The 17,994-nt window shown below is 37.9% G+C and overlaps 1 protein-coding gene across 1 annotated transcript; it reads left to right on the top strand.

The window, feature by feature from the left end:
• The first annotated feature begins 1,834 nt into the window (after window positions 1–1,834).
• Window positions 1,835–9,983, top strand: LOC139848614 (formin-like protein 20). The gene is made up of 17 exons (XM_071838337.1): window positions 1,835–1,907; window positions 2,690–3,396; window positions 3,742–3,966; window positions 4,065–5,848; window positions 5,961–6,081; window positions 6,213–6,284; window positions 6,382–6,480; window positions 6,611–6,652; window positions 7,377–7,457; window positions 7,533–7,583; window positions 7,688–7,769; window positions 7,905–7,999; window positions 8,145–8,216; window positions 8,300–8,416; window positions 8,725–8,793; window positions 8,901–8,967; window positions 9,138–9,983. The coding sequence occupies exons 1-17, from the start codon at window positions 1,835–1,837 to the stop codon at window positions 9,281–9,283; spliced, it is 3,903 nt and encodes a 1,300-aa protein (XP_071694438.1). The 3' UTR covers window positions 9,284–9,983.
• Window positions 9,984–17,994: the final 8,011 nt, after the last annotated feature.

Raw genomic sequence — 17,994 nt, 5'->3', positions numbered from 1 at the left:
GGTCACTAGGGTTGTAAGCAAACCGAGTCGAGCCCGTGCTCGGCAAGGCTCGAGCTTGGATCGTTAAATTTCATATAGCTCGAGTTTGGATCAGTTCGAACCTAATAATTTAAGCTTGAGCTCGGCTCGTTTGATATTTTAGAAGCTCGAGCTCGGCTCGAGCTCGACTTGTTAGTTATATAATCTTTTTTCTTTATATTATTTAATTTTATTATAATTCAAATTCATTGTTTTTTGTAAATTTTATCAACATATCTTTACTATTAGTCTTTCAACTCTTATTATATATAATTAATTATTCTATAGCCAGGGGCGTAAGTAAGTGGGTACGGGAGGGGACACATGACTCTAGTCAATTTCAAATTTTTAATGCAAAAATTTTAGATTTTTCATTTTTCTCCCAGTGGATTTTTTCTTACCTAAAAGTCTTCATATTTTACTTAAAACCTCAATGTTTTGCTCAAAAACTTTCATATTTTACTCAAAAATCTCCAAATTTTGCACAAAAATGTCATTATTTTGTCCAAAAACCTTCATATTTTACTCAAATGTCTCCATATTTTGCCCAAAAGTTTCCATATTTGACCTAAAAACCTCTATATTTTACCTAAAAACCTCTATATTTTGCCCTAAACCTCCATATTTAACCTAAAAAACTCTATATATTATTTTATTTAAAATTTGATATTTGGTGTATATAAATGAAAAACCCGTTTAGGTTCGAGAGCTTGTTCGAGCTCGAGATATGAAGCTCAAGCTCGGGCTCATTTACTAAACGAGCTTCAATTTAAGTTCAATCTCGGGCTCGAGCTCACGTTAGCTCGGCTCGGCTGGGCTCGGATCGAGCTTTTAACGAGTCGAGCTCGAGTAGCTCGCGAGTAGCTCGGCTCATTTACAGTCCTAGTGGTCACAAGACTATTTTTGGAAAAAGTATGAATTTAATTTTATCATACTTTAAATATCAAATATGAAATATATGAGAAATTTATATAAATTTACAAGAATCAGTATGGAATCTACTATAAAATTAAGTAATCCAAACTCATTTCAGCTACACATATGGAGCATAAAATTATTATGTGTTTTTTAGGTTGAACCATGCTTGAAAAGTCGCTACAATATTTGATTGTTAGACTAGAAGAATAACCAACTAATAATAATAATAATAATAATAATAATAATAATAATAATAATAATAATAATAATAATAATAATAATAATAATAATAATAATATATTAAAAAGTCATACTCCGTATATATTATTATTATAATGAATAATGATAATGATAATTTTTAAATTTTAATAATCCAAAAAGCTGATCACTGTTCTTCTTCCGTTCCCCCCTTTCTTCCCTCGTAATCTCAATTTTGATATAACTTCTGATTCCACGAAATCAAATTTATAAATTCAGTAACGATTTCGAATAAAGATTGCATTTTTCTTCACTCTCATTCACTTAAAACGAATACCCAAATCATCGAATTGTGTAATTTGCTTCGATCATAATTTTTCCATCATTTCCCAGAAAACCCTAATAATCTTGCTGTCACTAAACACATTATTGATTTTTTAAATTATAAATAACCTAAATTATATACGCATATACCTATCCATAATCATAGCACCCAACCTTAAAATAAAACCCCTTTTAAAAGTTTTGGAATTGAAAGTTTTCAGGCGGTGATCATATATATAAAGCAAGAAAATTGGAGGATTGCAAGATTGGATTTTTATTAATGAAATGTTCAAGAAATTTGGAAAATTGGGGAATTAGGGATACAACAACATTTGGGATCCGGTTGGTTTGCAGGGTAACAGCGCCATTGCCTTAAATGGCGCTGTTCAGACGCTTCTTTTATCGTAAGCCGCCGGATCACCTCCTTGAGATCTCCGAGAGGGTTTTGGGTATGTTTTTTTCCCTTGTAGAAACATTACCTGCCCAATTTTCAAATTTTGAGTTTTAAGCTCAGGGATGATCACAATCTTTGTGCTTTTTTGATTATTTGATTGACTTAAGGATGCTACATTTGATATTATTCCCTAGTTAACCTACCGAATTAGCTCCCAAGAGTATATTATGAAGTTTTTTTAGCTTTTAGGATGCTAAAATATAATGCAATAACTAACTAAGATTATGGTGTAGCATGATAAATTTATGTACTTGGGTAGTGATGTCTTGTTATGGTGCTACATTGCTTTTATTTTAATTTACTGAATGAGAATGCAGAATTTTGATGGTTACATTGTGCTAGGGCTAGAGAGCTTTTATGGAGATGGGCTTATAATACATACTCTACATTGCAATGTTAATAGTAAAGGGATATATAAGTCAAATTCTTGAAAGCAATTAAAGTTCTATAGAGAGGAAAGTTGTAGACTTTATGATGAAATCCTTAATTATCTAATTCGGGGATGATAAAACCATCATGTGTAATAAATATATAAAGACATGTTACTTATGGGTATTTAGTATAACTATCAACCATAGTATCATAATTAGCAACGTAGGCAATGATAATGTTTTCGTGAGTAAACTGGTAACAAAGTTATATATGCTTAGATAACTCTATAAATAGGAGTACGAGATATGGCTTAGATAACAAAGTTATATATGCTTAGATAACTCTATAAATAAGTTGTTGATAATAGACAATGGTTGTAAATGCTAATTTTATTTATTTCTTCAGTATTTGATTGCTGCTTTTCGACGGATGTATTGGAAGAAGATACATACAAGACCTACATGAGTGGCATTGTTGCTCAGCTTCAAGACTATTATCCCGATTCTTCTTACATGGTTTTTAATGTCAAAAAAGGCGGTGACAAAAAGACCCAAATCTATGATATATTGTCTGAATATGATATGAAGGTCTTAGAGTATCCTTGGCAATATGAAGGGTGTCCGATGTTACCGTTAGATACGATTAATAACTTTTTACAATCCAGTGAAAATTGGCTATCATCTCCAGACCAAAAAAACGTGCTTTTAATGCACTGTGAGAAAGGAGGGTGGTCCGTTCTAGCATTTATGTTAGCCGGGCTTCTTTTATTTAGAAAACAATATACGGGTGAGCAAAAAACACTTGAAATGGTATATAAACAAGCTCCTCGCGAGGTTCTTCAACTTTTGTCGCCATTAAATCCTCAACCGACACAATTAAGGTATCTTCAGTACATTACCAAGAAAAATTTGGGTCTTGATTGGCCACCCGAAGAGGCACCTCTAGCTTTAGATTGTGTTATACTTCGAGTCCTTCCGTTAATCGGTGGTAAAGGTTGCCGACCCATTATCCGTATATACGGTCAGGATCCGTTTTCAGCTGCAACCAATAAAAGCTATAAACTTTTATTTTCGACCTTGAATACCAAGAATCATGCTCGCTATTATCGAATGGTAAACTTATCTAGCCCCATTATGATTTCAATTATATAGTTGGCTAAGTTGGCACATTGGGCAACGTGTTTGGGTCAAAACGGGTAATTTTTGGGTAATGGGTCATTACAGGTCTGGTTAGTTTGACCGGACAACATTATTGTCCAGAACTCTATTATTTAATGAATAGTTATTGTTCCAATTTGGACTACAAAAGTTGGTAATAATCTTGTTTGTTGAGGTTATATAAATTAAAATTGTACTTTTGAACTGTTTGACCCGTTAGAGATATCAACCCCAAATTGCCTGATGAAAAAATGAAATGCAACTTGATCTTTAATATAATATTGTAGCTTATTATTGTAGGATGAATGCCAACTAGCAAAAATAGATGTACATTACCGTGTTCAAGGAGATGTGGTTCTTGAGTGCATACATTTGGATGATGACGATAATGTAAAGGAGGAGATTTTGTTTAGAGTAGTATTTCATACAGCATTTATACGAGGCTATGTATTGATGTTAGGACGTGATGAAGTTGATCTTATGTGGGATGCTCAGGATCAGGTTCCAAAGGACTTTAAAGCAGAGGTTGACTTTTGTCTTTGACTTTTACTTTGACTTTGACTTTTGACTTTATTTCTTGAAAAGTTAATAAATGCATATTTATATATGTATGTATGTATCAGGTACTTTTTGTGGATGCTGATCCTCTACCATCTATTATCAACACCGAACGTGTATCGACTGATGGAAGTGAGTCAAGTGGAAGCGGTTGGGGATCACCGGATGAGTTTTTTGAAGTAGAAGAGGATATTTTCAATAATGCAGTTGACCATCATGATTCAAAGGGGGAATCTTTGACTTTTTCCGAAGAGGGTATCTCGGTATCTGATGTAGAAGAAATTTTTAATAATGCAGTTGACCGGCCCTCATTTGATGAATACCATCATCATGAGGCTGATCAGTCATTTGAAGAAGTTGACTTTAAGCCTACAATAGTCAAAGATGTTGACTTGAAGCCTCCCATAGTTGCAGATGTTGACTTAAAGCCTACAATTGTCAAAGATGTTGACTTGAAGCCTACACTATTCAAAGATGTTGACTTGAAGCCTCCCATTGACGAAGATGTTGATTTGAAGTCTACAATAAACTCAGATGATTTAGTAGAGGAAATAAAAGATGATAATCACACGTTAAAGAAGGTGGAGCCCGCAAGTAATATAAGCCGGAAAAGTTCCGGTAATTTAAAAAAAGAAAGCCCGAGACAGGAGAAACCGGATGCTTTATCACAACGGCTTCCTTCTAATAAAGGGCCATACAAGAATTCAATGCATGTATATTATCCATATGGAAGGCACAAGAGTGCACCACCCGTATCGAAAAAGGAGTCTAAAGTGAAAAAGGGATCGAAGAAACAAGCTTCATGTCCACCATCTTTAGATGTGCAACGAGTAAAAAAACCTTATGATGGATCACTTCAATTGCCTAAATCCGTTAACAAAATGGATATTAAATTAGTGGAGGCCCATTTACAACCACCGAATAATAATAGTGCAACAACATGCTTACCACCGGCCCCACAACCACAACCACCACCACCACATTCTACAATTGAAAAAACTGTAGAGGATGATGGTTTGATAGTTCCGCCCGCCAAATCTTTGTCACAAAAAGATTATAATGAAGCTCCACCTCCACCCACACTTGAACCGAAAGCTCCGAAAGTTGCGGATTCTGTATGTGAAACTACATCGCTTCCTATACCACCTAAAGCCACATCCGCTATTCCGCCGCCACCACCACCACCTCCACCGCCGTCAATGTATGAAGCACCTACTCCACCTCCTCCAAGTATTGAGCGCCTGCCTACCCCATCTTCGATCCCTATAGCACCACCTCCTCCACCATTGGCCAGTGGTGATACACCTCCACCTCCACCTCCACCTCCTCCATTAATGCATGACACTCCAGCTCCTCCACCGCCGCCATTGCACGCACCACCGCCTCCTCCCCCGCCACCTATGTACGGAGCACCACCTCCACCAGATATACATATACCTGGACCTCCTTCACCACCTGTTGCACCACCACCTCCATCACTACCTGTTGGACCTCCTCCGCCTCCTCCGCTACCCAGTGGACCTCCTCCGCCTCCACCACCACCGGGAGGAGGGGGACCTCCTCCGCCTCCACCACCACCGGGAGGAGGTGGAGCTCCTCCGCCTCCACCACCACCGGGAGGAGGAGGAGCACCAGGGCCTCCTCCACCACCTGGACCACTTGGAGCACCGGGACCGCCTGGTGGGCCTCCTCCTCCGCCTGGTAGACTAGGTGGTCCAGGAAGAGGGCGTGGACGTGGAGGACCTGCGGTGAAAAAATCAAACCTAAAGCCTTTGCATTGGAACAAGGTAGCTAGGGTAGTCAAAGGAAGCTTATGGGAGGAATTACAAAGAGTTTCAGATGCACAAAGGTATCTAGAGCATTACCAGGAATTAAGCTCTTGTTTTTTTTTTAATTTTATTTGATAGGTTGGTGACATCTTATTCTAACGACCAATTTTTGTTTATTTGATTGAATAGTAGTTCGTCAGAATTTGATATGTCAGAACTTGAGAAATTGTTTCCTGCGGTGGTCCCAAAGAAAACTAATCCCAAAGATGCAGAAAAGAAAAAAGCAAGTGCTAAACCTGAAAAAATCCAATTGGTAATGCAAAGTAAATTGAACACCCTATCTTTACTTTATATTTCTTTTTTCCTATTATTAATGTTACTCTGTAACAGAGAAATAATGTTGCTGGTAATTCATAGTTATTATGAAAATTTTTTTATTTGTAGATTGATATGAGGAGGGCCAATAACACAGAAATTATGCTTACAAAGGTTAAGATGCCGCTTCCTGATATCACCGTAAGTAGAAATCTCACGTTCTAACACAAGTCTTGATCTACTTGACTTTTTTTTAGTATTATGTTAACTTTAATTTTAAATTTTGTTAAATCTGCAGGATGCAATATTAGCTATGGATGACACACTTTTAGATATTGATCAAGTTGAAAATATTCTAAAATTTTGTCCTACCAAAGAAGAGATGGATCAACTCAAGGTGAAACCATTTTAACTTATTAACATGCATTTTAACTTCAGTTTTAAGTATGTATTTGTTTGGGTATTATAATTTGATTCTTTTAATTATGTATTGGTTGATATTGATATTTATCGTTGCGACCTTTCAGAATTTTACAGGTGACATTGAGACACTTGGCAAGTGCGAACAGGTCAGTCAGTATCAAGATCTGAATATATTAACATTAACATTTATTATTACTATTATTACCAGTAGAAGACTGGTGGCTCCATACGGTATCAAAAGCCTATTTAGGAGTAGAGGATGAGGGGCAGAAGCGCTCCAGACCCCGGAGGAGAAATTCTTCAGGGACTGGGGTGCTACAGAATCCACCCCCTCATCAGGAGAGGCATTCTTTTTAGTTAGTTAAGTCGTAGGGGGCAGGCCAGCTCATTGGTAATGGGGGACCAGGGGTCCTTCCACCGCAGCAGGAGTGGTTCGAGGGGCTTCCGGAGCGTGGCCTCTTTGCTCGGATCCGGGGTCTCCAGAACCGCGACCTAAGCAGAGTTTGACCCTCGTCAGGCAAGCTTTGGGAGGGGGGGAGCTGTGTCGTGCAAACAACCAAATGATGTAAAACAAGGGCTTCGAATGGTTTTAACTCATTATAGGGCCTGGGAAAGAGACTGTAATCGCTGCCGAGAATAAACATGCTGTGCCGGGTGACTGGAATCCTCTGAGGTCAGCTGAACAGGCTGACAATCGGCAGAATGAAGTCTATCCGAACCGAATTAGCACTTCTCAGATCAGGCGAGGCCTCTCCAGCGGAGCTGGGCGCCGGGGCCCTGGCTGCACTAGCGATTGGCACATAGGGGAGTGGTATTTCAGTGAATGGTGTTTTAATATTTTTTTATTTTATTTTTTTAACTTTTATGCAGTATTTCCTGGAGCTAATGAAGGTCCCACGTATGGAGACAAAATTAAATTGTTTTTTGTTCAAAATTCAGTTTAACACTCAGGTTTGTTTGTAATGGCGTTGCTAATATTTATATTTTCCCCTTTTTTTATTATATCTTATTTTGTTTTTCTTTCAGCTTGCAGAGTTTAAAAAGAGTCTAAACATAGTAAACTCTGCTTGTGAAGAGGTACTTCCACTATTACAAATTCTATAATACTACTCTCATCTAATCTATTACTATTTAGCTATTCATTAGTTTATACTAATCTAGTTCTCTTGTTTATTTATTAGGTCCGGATGTCAATAAAATTAAAGGAAGTTATGAAGAAAATTTTACATTTGGGAAATATATTAAATCAAGGAACTGCCCGAGGTAATAACATTTAGACACACATTAATAAAAAAATCATTAGTATTTATTTACACATCTTTTATTTTTTGCCATAAAAAAAGATTCATATCCGTGTTTTTTAGAATTCTAGTCTTGATGCTATACAATTTTATACAGGTGCTGCAGTTGGTTTCAAGTTAGACAGTCTTTTGAAACTGAATGATACGCGATCTTCAACCTGCAAGATGACTTTAATGCATTATCTTTGCAAGGTACTAAATTTTGTAATGCATAATTATATAGCATTTTTATACTAATTCTAGAAATCGTTTTCTTTACCTATTATTATATATAATATATTACTACGTATATATTATATATATTAATATTATTTATATTTATTTATTACATCTATAGGTTATTGCTCAAAAGAACCCTGATCTTTTAGATTTCCATGAGGACCTTGTTAGCCTAGAAGCTGCAACAAAGGTTTAATTAAATCTGATATACTGAGATAGTCTATAGATACTCGTAGTATATTATTACTGACGACGGGATTAATGTACGTGCAGATACAATTGAAAATATTAGCAGAAGAAATGCAAGCCCTAATCAGTGGACTGAGAAAAGTCAAACAAGAACTTGATGCGTGTGCAAATGACGGTCCAATATCTGAGGGTTTTCACAAGGTACCTAGTTCCTACACAATTTCTCTCTTTTTTTTTTTCATTTTTTTTTTATTATTATTTTTTTTTTCACTCTAGTAAGATTGGAAAGTGTGGGGGCTTACCTAATTCTGTTGGGCTGCATATATTAGAGTATGTGGTTGGATTACTCGCCCTCGCGGGTAACCTGAACAGGGAAAACCTTACAACTTAGGTTTGGCTGATTAGTGGGACGCTAAGTGGCCATAATTGGAGATTTGTTAAACACTTAAATAATGTTTATTATTTATGACCATATATATACTAATAAATTATTTATTTGACGTTGATAGACATTGAAGGAGTTTATGGGTAATGCGGATGCAGAAGTGACTAGTGTAACAAATTTTTATTCCGTTGTGGTAATTCCTTATAAAGCTTACTACAAATCTATATGTATATGTACATATATATATTATGTATACATACATAATTTAGGATTAATTTGATTGAATTGTTTGTGATGCAGGGTAAGAACGCTGATGGGTTAGCTTTATATTTTGGTGAAGACCCTGCTCGTTGCCCTTTTGAACAAGGTAACATGCTTATAATTACTTCCCTTTTGAATATATATGTATATGTGTATATATATGTATTATGTATACATACATAATTGTCACCTCTTATAATTAACTTCTTGTCACCTCTTATTATTAAATTTAAAATAACTGTCTATTCAGTACGTCAGTATATCGTGTTCATGCAGCTACTATCACCCTTTTGAACTTCGTGAAACTCTTTCGAAAATCGCATGAGGAGAACATTAAAATGGCTGAAGCCGAAAAAAAGAAAGCCGAGAAAGAGAAAGAGATGGAAATGGAGAAAGGAAAGGGTATTAAAAAAGACGGTTGAAAGTAACAAGCATCACCATTCAATTTTTGATTTAAATTATAAAAAGAAAAATCCTTGATTGGATTTGAATGATCTTCATAAGATCATTCAAAAAGTCAAAGTGCCTGGTCAATGAAGAAATCGCAAGCCAGCTGCCTTCCATACCAGTAAACCGAACCGAAATTCATGAAAAACTGAAGTGAAAAAGGGCGGCTGGTAGTCCTTGAACAGGCTTCCGCAAACAGCTCTGCTTGGATGTACATATGAAACGGATTGTGATGGCGGAGTTCCATCATTAAAAATTGTTTGAAGACAAAAAGTACAGTTCTTCATCCATCATTATCGGGAATGATACGAACCCCATCTGGCCATAAGTTATGACTTCAGCTGGTCGTTCATGGCCGCCAGGTGGCAAGACACGAGAGCCAAAGCAGAGTATTGATTGCTAACCATGTACAGATTGCTAACCGACTAAGATACACGTATAGGTTCATTCATTCATTCATTCATTCTTGTATTATACCATAATAAGCTTGCTTGTTTGGTTACTAACCAGCTTCGATTGGGAACTGAACTGAACTGAATAGATGAAGATAATATGTTGTATATAAAACTAGACATAGAAGATGTAGTAGTAAATAGAGGCTGCTGATGAGTGGTTGTAAATTTTGTAAACAATGAGATATAGGATGCAGATTTAGGTACATTTTTGTTTATGACATTAGATAATCAGAATGAGGAATTCTTATCAATCACTGGGTTTTTTGTGACATTTTTTTCTGTATAATTTTAATTAGTACCGAGTATGTGTTTTTATAGCCACCGATGAAAGATTCCTGTACATTGTAAGTTTGTAACATATCATTAACATAAGTGTGAATGAATATTTTTGTTTAGTTGTAACAATGTTACAGGCTGCAGATTTTAAGCACATTTTTGTTTATGACATTAGACATAGACCTAGTGGGCGTGTTTTATATGTGGTAGATTTGAACTTCTAGCTAAACAAAACATAGGGACGAAGCTCAAAAAAAAAAAAAAAAAAAAAAAAAAGGAGAAGGTTGATGTGCAAAAGACACAAATGGTAAGAGTAATTCGCTTTCAATTTGTTATCTTGGTAGGGTAAAAGTAATTCACTTTCAATTCCTAATGTTGTTCAAAATGCCATGAGTACAGCAAATTATCAATTTGGTTCGTGAAATGTTAAAAAGGTCTTTCTAGCAACAAGATATATCCTTTTATGCTTGATTTGGAAGTGGCGAAATAGTTTGGTGCATTCCCATCCCGTTTCAAGACAAACGATTCTAAAGGAAGATCTCATGGTGAAGTTGAAAGCTTTGTCTCATTTATGGATCTCATGTAGATCTAAGGTGCTTCATGGGTCATTTGAAGATTGAAGAATTGATCCAGTTAATTTTGTTGTTCCAGGTTGATTTGTATGTAAAGCCTTCGGCCTTTTGGTGTTTCTCAACCTTGTTATGTAGCTTTTGGTGTATGTTCATGCTCGCTGCTTGTGGGCTTTTTCTAATAAAACTTTCAACTTTCCAAAAAAAACAAATGGTAAGAGTATTTGCTGTAACAACTGATCGGATAGCTACAAAATCATATACTTCATTCGAACATTCTTTTGAATGATAGGAATCCTTTTGCTTTATGTGACATAAAGAATGATATCAGAGTAAATATATCTTATAGAGCACGTTAAGATTATTTAATTTTGTTGACAAAATTATTTTTAAAGAGGGGTAGAGTTATATAAACTTTTTATGTGTTTAAAAAGGGCATAATAGTAATATAGTTTTATTACCACCTAATCATCATCTTCATTGCTGCCACTTCCATTCTCGTCTCATATGCCGTTGGCAATCATTCTCGTCTCATATGCCATTGTCATTGCCAACATTCTGAAGGGTACAACATGGATGGTCTAATTGTTAATTGTGACCTTATAGAATGTCCCTTTCAGTTTAAGAGGAATTTTCTTATCACACATTATTCATATAGCCGCTCTCCACTTCAATCAACCTATTTTTATACGGTGTGTTGCGTCTTCGTCTATCCTTACTGATTTGTGGAGCACGATATGACTATTCTAACAACAAGAAAACCCAATCGTACATAAACGGAGTATGAGGAGGTAAGATGTAGACAATCTTTCTCCTATCCTAGAATAAAGAGAAGTCATTTCCCCACCTAAACTGAAATACCCAAGAGTAGTCAAAGTCCTCCCTCTCAATGTTCAATGGATAGAGAGATTGTTTCTGAATGAACCTCCGGCCAATAAGTAGGTTAAAAAAAAGTGTGAGACGCTATCAAAATTGTAACATCTCGCCTTTTTCCGTTTACTTTTCCGTTTAACTATTTAAATTCCGTTATATGTTTATAACATCTCCCGTTGATACGCGTTTTAAAAATATCTCGTTTAGGTAATTCACGCACCCGCAACCGAACTCGAGGGACTAGTTTCGCCAAAGAGCCAAAGAGGTGACTAGCATTTGACTAGTCAACCCCACCTCTTTTCTTTTTCATTTTCATTTTTCCTTTTTTCTCCATTTTCTTTCAATTATCCATTTCAAAGAATCATCATCTAAATCCAAGCTAGCGGGTATCTTGCAAAACAAATTACATATTTGAAATCCTTGCAACTTCCTCTTCGATTCCATACCGATTTTATCAAGTTTGAAAAACTTTCTAAAATCACTAGATTTTGTGTTCTTGATGTTTTTAACTTATAAAGTTGTTAATTAGTGTCTATGGCTCAAGTCTAACATGAATATATGATTTATATGTTCGATTTTGTTATTTGAAGTAACTAGCATGAACATAAACTTTGGTGTGTTTGATTTGGTGATTTGGTTGTGTGGATGATGTTAAATGTTATAAATGCATGTATTAAATGTGTTCCTAACATCACTAGCTTCAATTTGATGTGTAGGTTGTTTTAGAAAACTTCATAAACATGATTAGTGATTTTGATGTTGTTGGTTAGGGTTTGATAGAATTGAATGTGAACATTTAATGTATTGAATGCCATGAATTGTGGTTGGTAAGTGGTTAGTTAGATTGTATGCTTGATTACCTACGAAACGGCGTGTCATATGTATGCAATTAATTCCCGAATCCTATTTTGTGCATATATGAACTTGAGTATTAATTGAGCATTAAATGTTGGAAAGTCGGTTATTGCAAATGATGTTTTTGGTTGATGAAATGTGTTTAGTTGTGTTCTTTGTCAAATTAGCTTTCCAACGATATAAAATGCGTGTCATAAGTGTTTACGGTTTGTGATTTGTGTTTGATCGAAGTTCGGAAAAAGACTTGAACAATTGAAACTAACCAGGCACCAGCACACGTTATGTGCCGCGGCGCGGCCAGCCTATGTCGCGGCGCGACATAAGACGTGGCCAGGTTCTGACCTCCTTGGTCAAGATACGAAAAATGTTTGGCACGCTATGGACCTCCGATTCACATGAGACTTGTTCTAACATGCTTATATATGAATAAAAACTTCAGAAAAATAGTTCGGGACCCGACCCGAACGTGTTGACTTTTTCGTTGACTTTGACCAACCAAAGTTTGACTTTTTGTCAAACTTAACCAAATGATTATGCAATCTTTCTAATTTGTTTCTATACTTGTATCTTGCATGAAACTTGACAATTTGATTCACATGCTACATAATCGAGTCGTAACGAGCCATAGGACTATTTGAACATCTTTGACCTATCGTGTTTACCGTTATTGATACGACCTATTTGTTTAGGTCAAGACTAGCATTATCCTTTGCACACGTTACTCTGTGAAGTACTTTTCATACGTGCACTCAAGGTGAGATCATAGTCTCATTTTTCAAACAACTTTTATGCTTTAAACTATGGGATGAGAAACATATATGTATCATACTTTTTCACATTGAACACAAGTATGAAAACGAACATTCCACGTACGGGTTTGAACGAAAATCCTCAATTCAATTATCATTAGTTACACTTGCAGGGTGTAAACGTGAACTTATATTATGTGATCACATGGGCTTGACGAGCCTCATTCGGACGGTTCGCTACCGTTAGCGGATGAAATATATTTTCGGGTCTAGTGTATGTTCTAACACTACGCAAAGGGTGCAAAACAGTTAAATTTGATAATTGGGTGCCCGCGAAACAAATAACAACTTTGGAATGCAAATGATTTTGATAATCATATTATATTAAATCTTGTGGTTCAAATGCAACGTTTACTAAAACACCTATGATTTCACCAACGTTTTCGCTGATAGTTTTCTATATGTTTTCTCAGGTCCTTGAACGCTACTTGATACATGCTTCCGCACTCTTTTTGATACTTGCTTGGATGTCGAGTATACATGCATAGTTGGAGCGTCTTTTGACAACTTTTAAATTGTGTCGCATAGGTTTCATTCATACGTTAAACTTTGTAATGTAACTAGTCTTTGAACTACTTTTGTAAACTTGAAACATCCTTTTACTTATGAAATGAATGCGACATATTTTGGTCAAACGTCATGTTAAAGACTTATGACCACGTAACGGGACCTAAGTAGTCGGCACCGTCAAACATGATTTGGTCGGGTCGCTACAGATGGTATCAGAGCGTTGGTTGTAGGGATTTAGAGTTCATTGGTGTCGACCCCGAGTCATAGGGTACATTGGTGAGTCTAGACTACAACCGGCATATAGACTTGAAGTAGGAATTACTTGACTACTTGTGCATTATACTCAAAACTCGTCTATCATATCTAATTCTTATTCAAACTTAATCTCACGTTACTTGATTTAATTGACGCGCCACCTTGACTATATGAATTAGTGTCGAATGCACATATGAATTAGGGTAATATAATTTCCGGGATTATATTACGGTGACTCATATGAACATTCCGACATTATGACATAAAGAATTTAAGGAGAGTCAAGGAAAATTTCTCTCTATCCTTATTCCATATCATGGTTAGTATTATTAAGAATACTAATCAACGGTATTCTTGTGTTTTGAAGGAACAATGCCTCCTCGTCGTGTGCCACGCCATGAGACACCCGAACAAGCTCTACAACGAATGGTAGCCACCGCCGTAGAGGCGGCCATGGCCGATCACTCCACCAACAACAATAACAATAACAACAACAACAACAATCAAGGGGCCGGTAACTCAAGCGAAGGGTGCTCCTACAAAGCCTTCATGGGGTGCAAACCTCACACCTTTGATGGGACCGGGGGAACGGTTGTACTCACTTGATGGTTCGAACAAACGGAAGCCGTTTTTAGCATAAGCGGTTGTCGGGACCAAGATAAAGTCAAATATTCCACCCACACCTTTGCCGGTATCGCCCTCACGTGGTGGAACACGTATGTACAATCGGTGGGTACCAACGAAGCTCACGCCCTCTCTTGGGCCGATTTAAGGGAAAGGTTGATCGTTGAGTTTTTCCCTCGTGAAGAAACCCGAAAGCTCGAGCAAGAGCTAAGAACTTTAAAGGCGGTTAGAAACGATCTCAAGTCCTACAATCAACGATTCGCCGAGCTATCCTTGATGTGTCCCAACCTCGTGAACCCCGAATCTCAAAGGGTTGAAATCTACATGGATGGCCTTCCAAAGAGCATCAAACAAGGAGTGATGTCATCCAAACCCGCTAACCTACAACAAGCCTTAAACATGGCCCGCCAATTGATCGAAACGGTTGACGAAATCGTAGTTCCGGCACCTAAGGTCGAGGATAAATCGGGCGGCAACAAAAGAAAATGGGAAGCCCCCCAATCAAGCAACAACTACAACAACTTCACCAAAAAGCCTTTCACCTCCGACGCCAAGAAAAGTTATGGCGGAAATAAACCCTTTTGCAACAAATGCCACAAACACCACTATGGTGAATGTAGCAATCTATTTTTTCACCGGTGCCAAAGGAGTGGTCATGTGGCCAACGATTGTAGAAGTGCCGCCCCCGTCGCTCAAAAGGTGCCCAATGCACCAAAACCGGGTACTTGTTATGAATGTGGCCAAACGGGTCATTTTAGAAATGCATGTCCAAAGAAGAAAGCCAACACCAACACACGCGGACGAGCTTTCAACATCAACGCCGAGGAAGGCCGAGATGACAATGAATTAGTCACGGGTACGTTTCTCCTCAACAACACTTATGTTACTTGTTTATTCGATTCGGGTGCCGATAAGAGTTTTGTATCAAAGACTTTGACTCATTCTTTTAGCACTCCACCACTTCCACTAGATACCACTTATACCATTGAAGTGGCCAACGGGAAACTATTGAGTGCCGACACATATTACTGGGGGCGTACGTTAAACATTTTGGGTAATGAGTTTGAAATTGACTTGATACCCATGGAACTAGGAAGCTTCGATGTAATAATCGGTATGAATTGGCTAGCCAAAACGAAATCTCACATTCTTTGTGATCTTAACGCAATCCGAATTCCTATCGAGAATGGTGAACCTTTGATCGTCTATGGCGATAAGAGTTGCACCGGACTCAACCTCGTTTCATGCATTAAAGTTAGAAAACTACTCCGTAAGGGTTGTTTTGCGATCCTTGCTCACGTTAAGAAAGTCGAGTCCGATGAGAAGCACATCGATGATGTGCCAATTGTTAGTGACTATTCCGATGTATTTCCCGACGAATTGCCGGGTCTTCCACCTCATCGACCAGTTGAATTCCAAATCGATCTTATTCCGGGAGCCGCACCCGTAGCACGTGCTCCATATAGACTCGCTCCATCCGAAATGCAAGAATTGCAAAGTCAAATCCAAGAACTACTTAATCGTGGTTTTATCCAACCTAGCCATTCACCTTGGGGCGCTCCGATTTTGTTTGTTAAAAATAAAGACGGATCCCTACGAATGTGCATTGATTATCGTGAACTAAACAAATTGACGGTTAAGAACCGATATCCTCTTCCTCGCATCGATGACCTCTTTGATCAACTACAAGGGTCTTGTGTATATTCAAAAATCGATCTCCGCTCGGGTTATCATCAACTAAGGGTTAAAGGGGAAGATATCTCCAAAACCGCTTTCCGAACTCGTTATGGTAGTTATGAATTCCTTGTCATGCCATTTGGTCTCACTAACGCACCGGCGGTGTTCATGGATCTTATGAACCACGTGTGCAAACCGTATCTTGACAAATTCATTATCGTGTTCATCGATGATATTTTGGTTTATTCTAAAAGCAAAGAAGAACACGAGGAACATCTCTGACTTGTGCTTGAACTTTTAAGACAAGAACGACTCTATGCCAAATTCTCCAAGTGTGAATTTTGGTTAAAGGAAGTTCAATTTCTTGGTCATGTTGTAAGTGACCAAGGTATTAAAGTCGATCCAACGAAAATCGAAGCCATTAGTAAATGGGAGACTCCTACTACTCCTACTCACATTCGTCAATTCTTGGGTCTCGCCGGATACTATCGTAGATTCATCAAAGATTTCTCTTTGGTCGCTCGTCCTCTAACCGCGTTAACTCATAAGGGAAGAAAATTCGTTTGGGCAACCGAACAAGAATCCGCATTTCAAATCTTGAAAACAAAGCTAACCACCGCTCCTATCTTGTCACTTCCCGAAGGCAACGGTGATTTTGTTTTGTATTGCGATGCCTCGAAACATGGTTTTGGGTGTGTGTTGATGCAACGAACGAAAGTCATTTCTTATGCTTCTCGACAACTCAAAATTCACGAACGAAACTACACGACACATGATCTCGAACTCGGAGCCGTTGTCTTTGCACTTAAAATGTGGAGACACGATCTTTATGGAACCAAGAGTACAATCTTTACCGATCACAAAAGTCTCCAACACATCTTCGATCAAAAGCAACTAAACATGAGACAACGAAGGTGGATTGAAACCTTAAACGATTACGATTGTGAGCTTCGTTACCATCCCGGAAAGGCAAATGTAGTAGCTGATGCCTTAAGTCGAAAAGAAAGAGCGGTGCCTCTTCGTGTCCGAGCCTTAAACATCACCATCCACACAAACCTTAATAGCCAAATTCGGGTAGTCCAAGATGAAGCTCTCAAGGATGAAAACGTTTCACACGAGCTCTTGAAGATTCTCGTCTCTCGATTCGAAACTAAGGAAACCGGACTCCGATATTTCGCCGGAAGGATTTGGGTGCCTAGTTATGGGGACCTACGAAGTCTTATTTTAGATGAAGCCCATAAGTCATGATACTCAATTCACCCCGGTGCCAATAAGATGTACCACGATCTTAAACAACAATATTGGTGGCCGAACATCAAAAGGGACGTAGCTACTTATGTTTCCAAGTGTTTGACATGTTCTAAAGTCAAAGCCGTGTAACACCCCAGCTTAACATGACCACAATATTGTCCGCTTTGCCCGCAGGCGCACGGCTTTTCCTTGGCGATCACACACGAGAAGCACTTTCCCAGGAGGTCACCCATCCTGGTAGTGCTCTCGCCCGAGCACGCTTAACCACAACGTACTCGCACTTCTACTCAACCTTGTGATCCCAAAACGCGTTGTATCATTTAAGCGTGAGTATTACCTTATAATCCCATGATCACTCATGTCCGTGGGCGATGTGGGATTTGCCTAGGGTGTTACATTCACCCCCCTTAGGGACTCATCGTCCTCGATGAGGTTTGCCCCACCACCCCCAACGGTACATGAGTGGCTCTGATACCATTCTGTAACACCCCAGCTTAACATGACCACAATATTGTCCGCTTTGCCCGCAGGC

This window comes from Rutidosis leptorrhynchoides, chromosome 5 (assembly GCF_046630445.1).
Source record: "Rutidosis leptorrhynchoides isolate AG116_Rl617_1_P2 chromosome 5, CSIRO_AGI_Rlap_v1, whole genome shotgun sequence".
In the NCBI taxonomy this organism is placed as follows: Eukaryota; Viridiplantae; Streptophyta; class Magnoliopsida; order Asterales; family Asteraceae; genus Rutidosis; species Rutidosis leptorrhynchoides.
The sequence above is the reverse complement of the archived record's forward strand: the minus strand, read 5'-3'. Positions and strand labels throughout refer to the sequence as shown.

Coding starts and splice junctions, on each gene's coding strand:
- LOC139848614 (XM_071838337.1), top strand. CDS start 1,835: ATGGCGCTGTTCAGACGCTTCTTTTATCGTAAGCCGCCGGATCACCTC. Junction 7,458..7,532: donor AAATTCAGTTTAACACTCAG/GTTTGTTTGTAA, acceptor TTTTTCTTTCAG/CTTGCAGAGTTTAAAAAGAG. Junction 8,968..9,137: donor TCGTTGCCCTTTTGAACAAG/GTAACATGCTTA, acceptor GTGTTCATGCAG/CTACTATCACCCTTTTGAAC.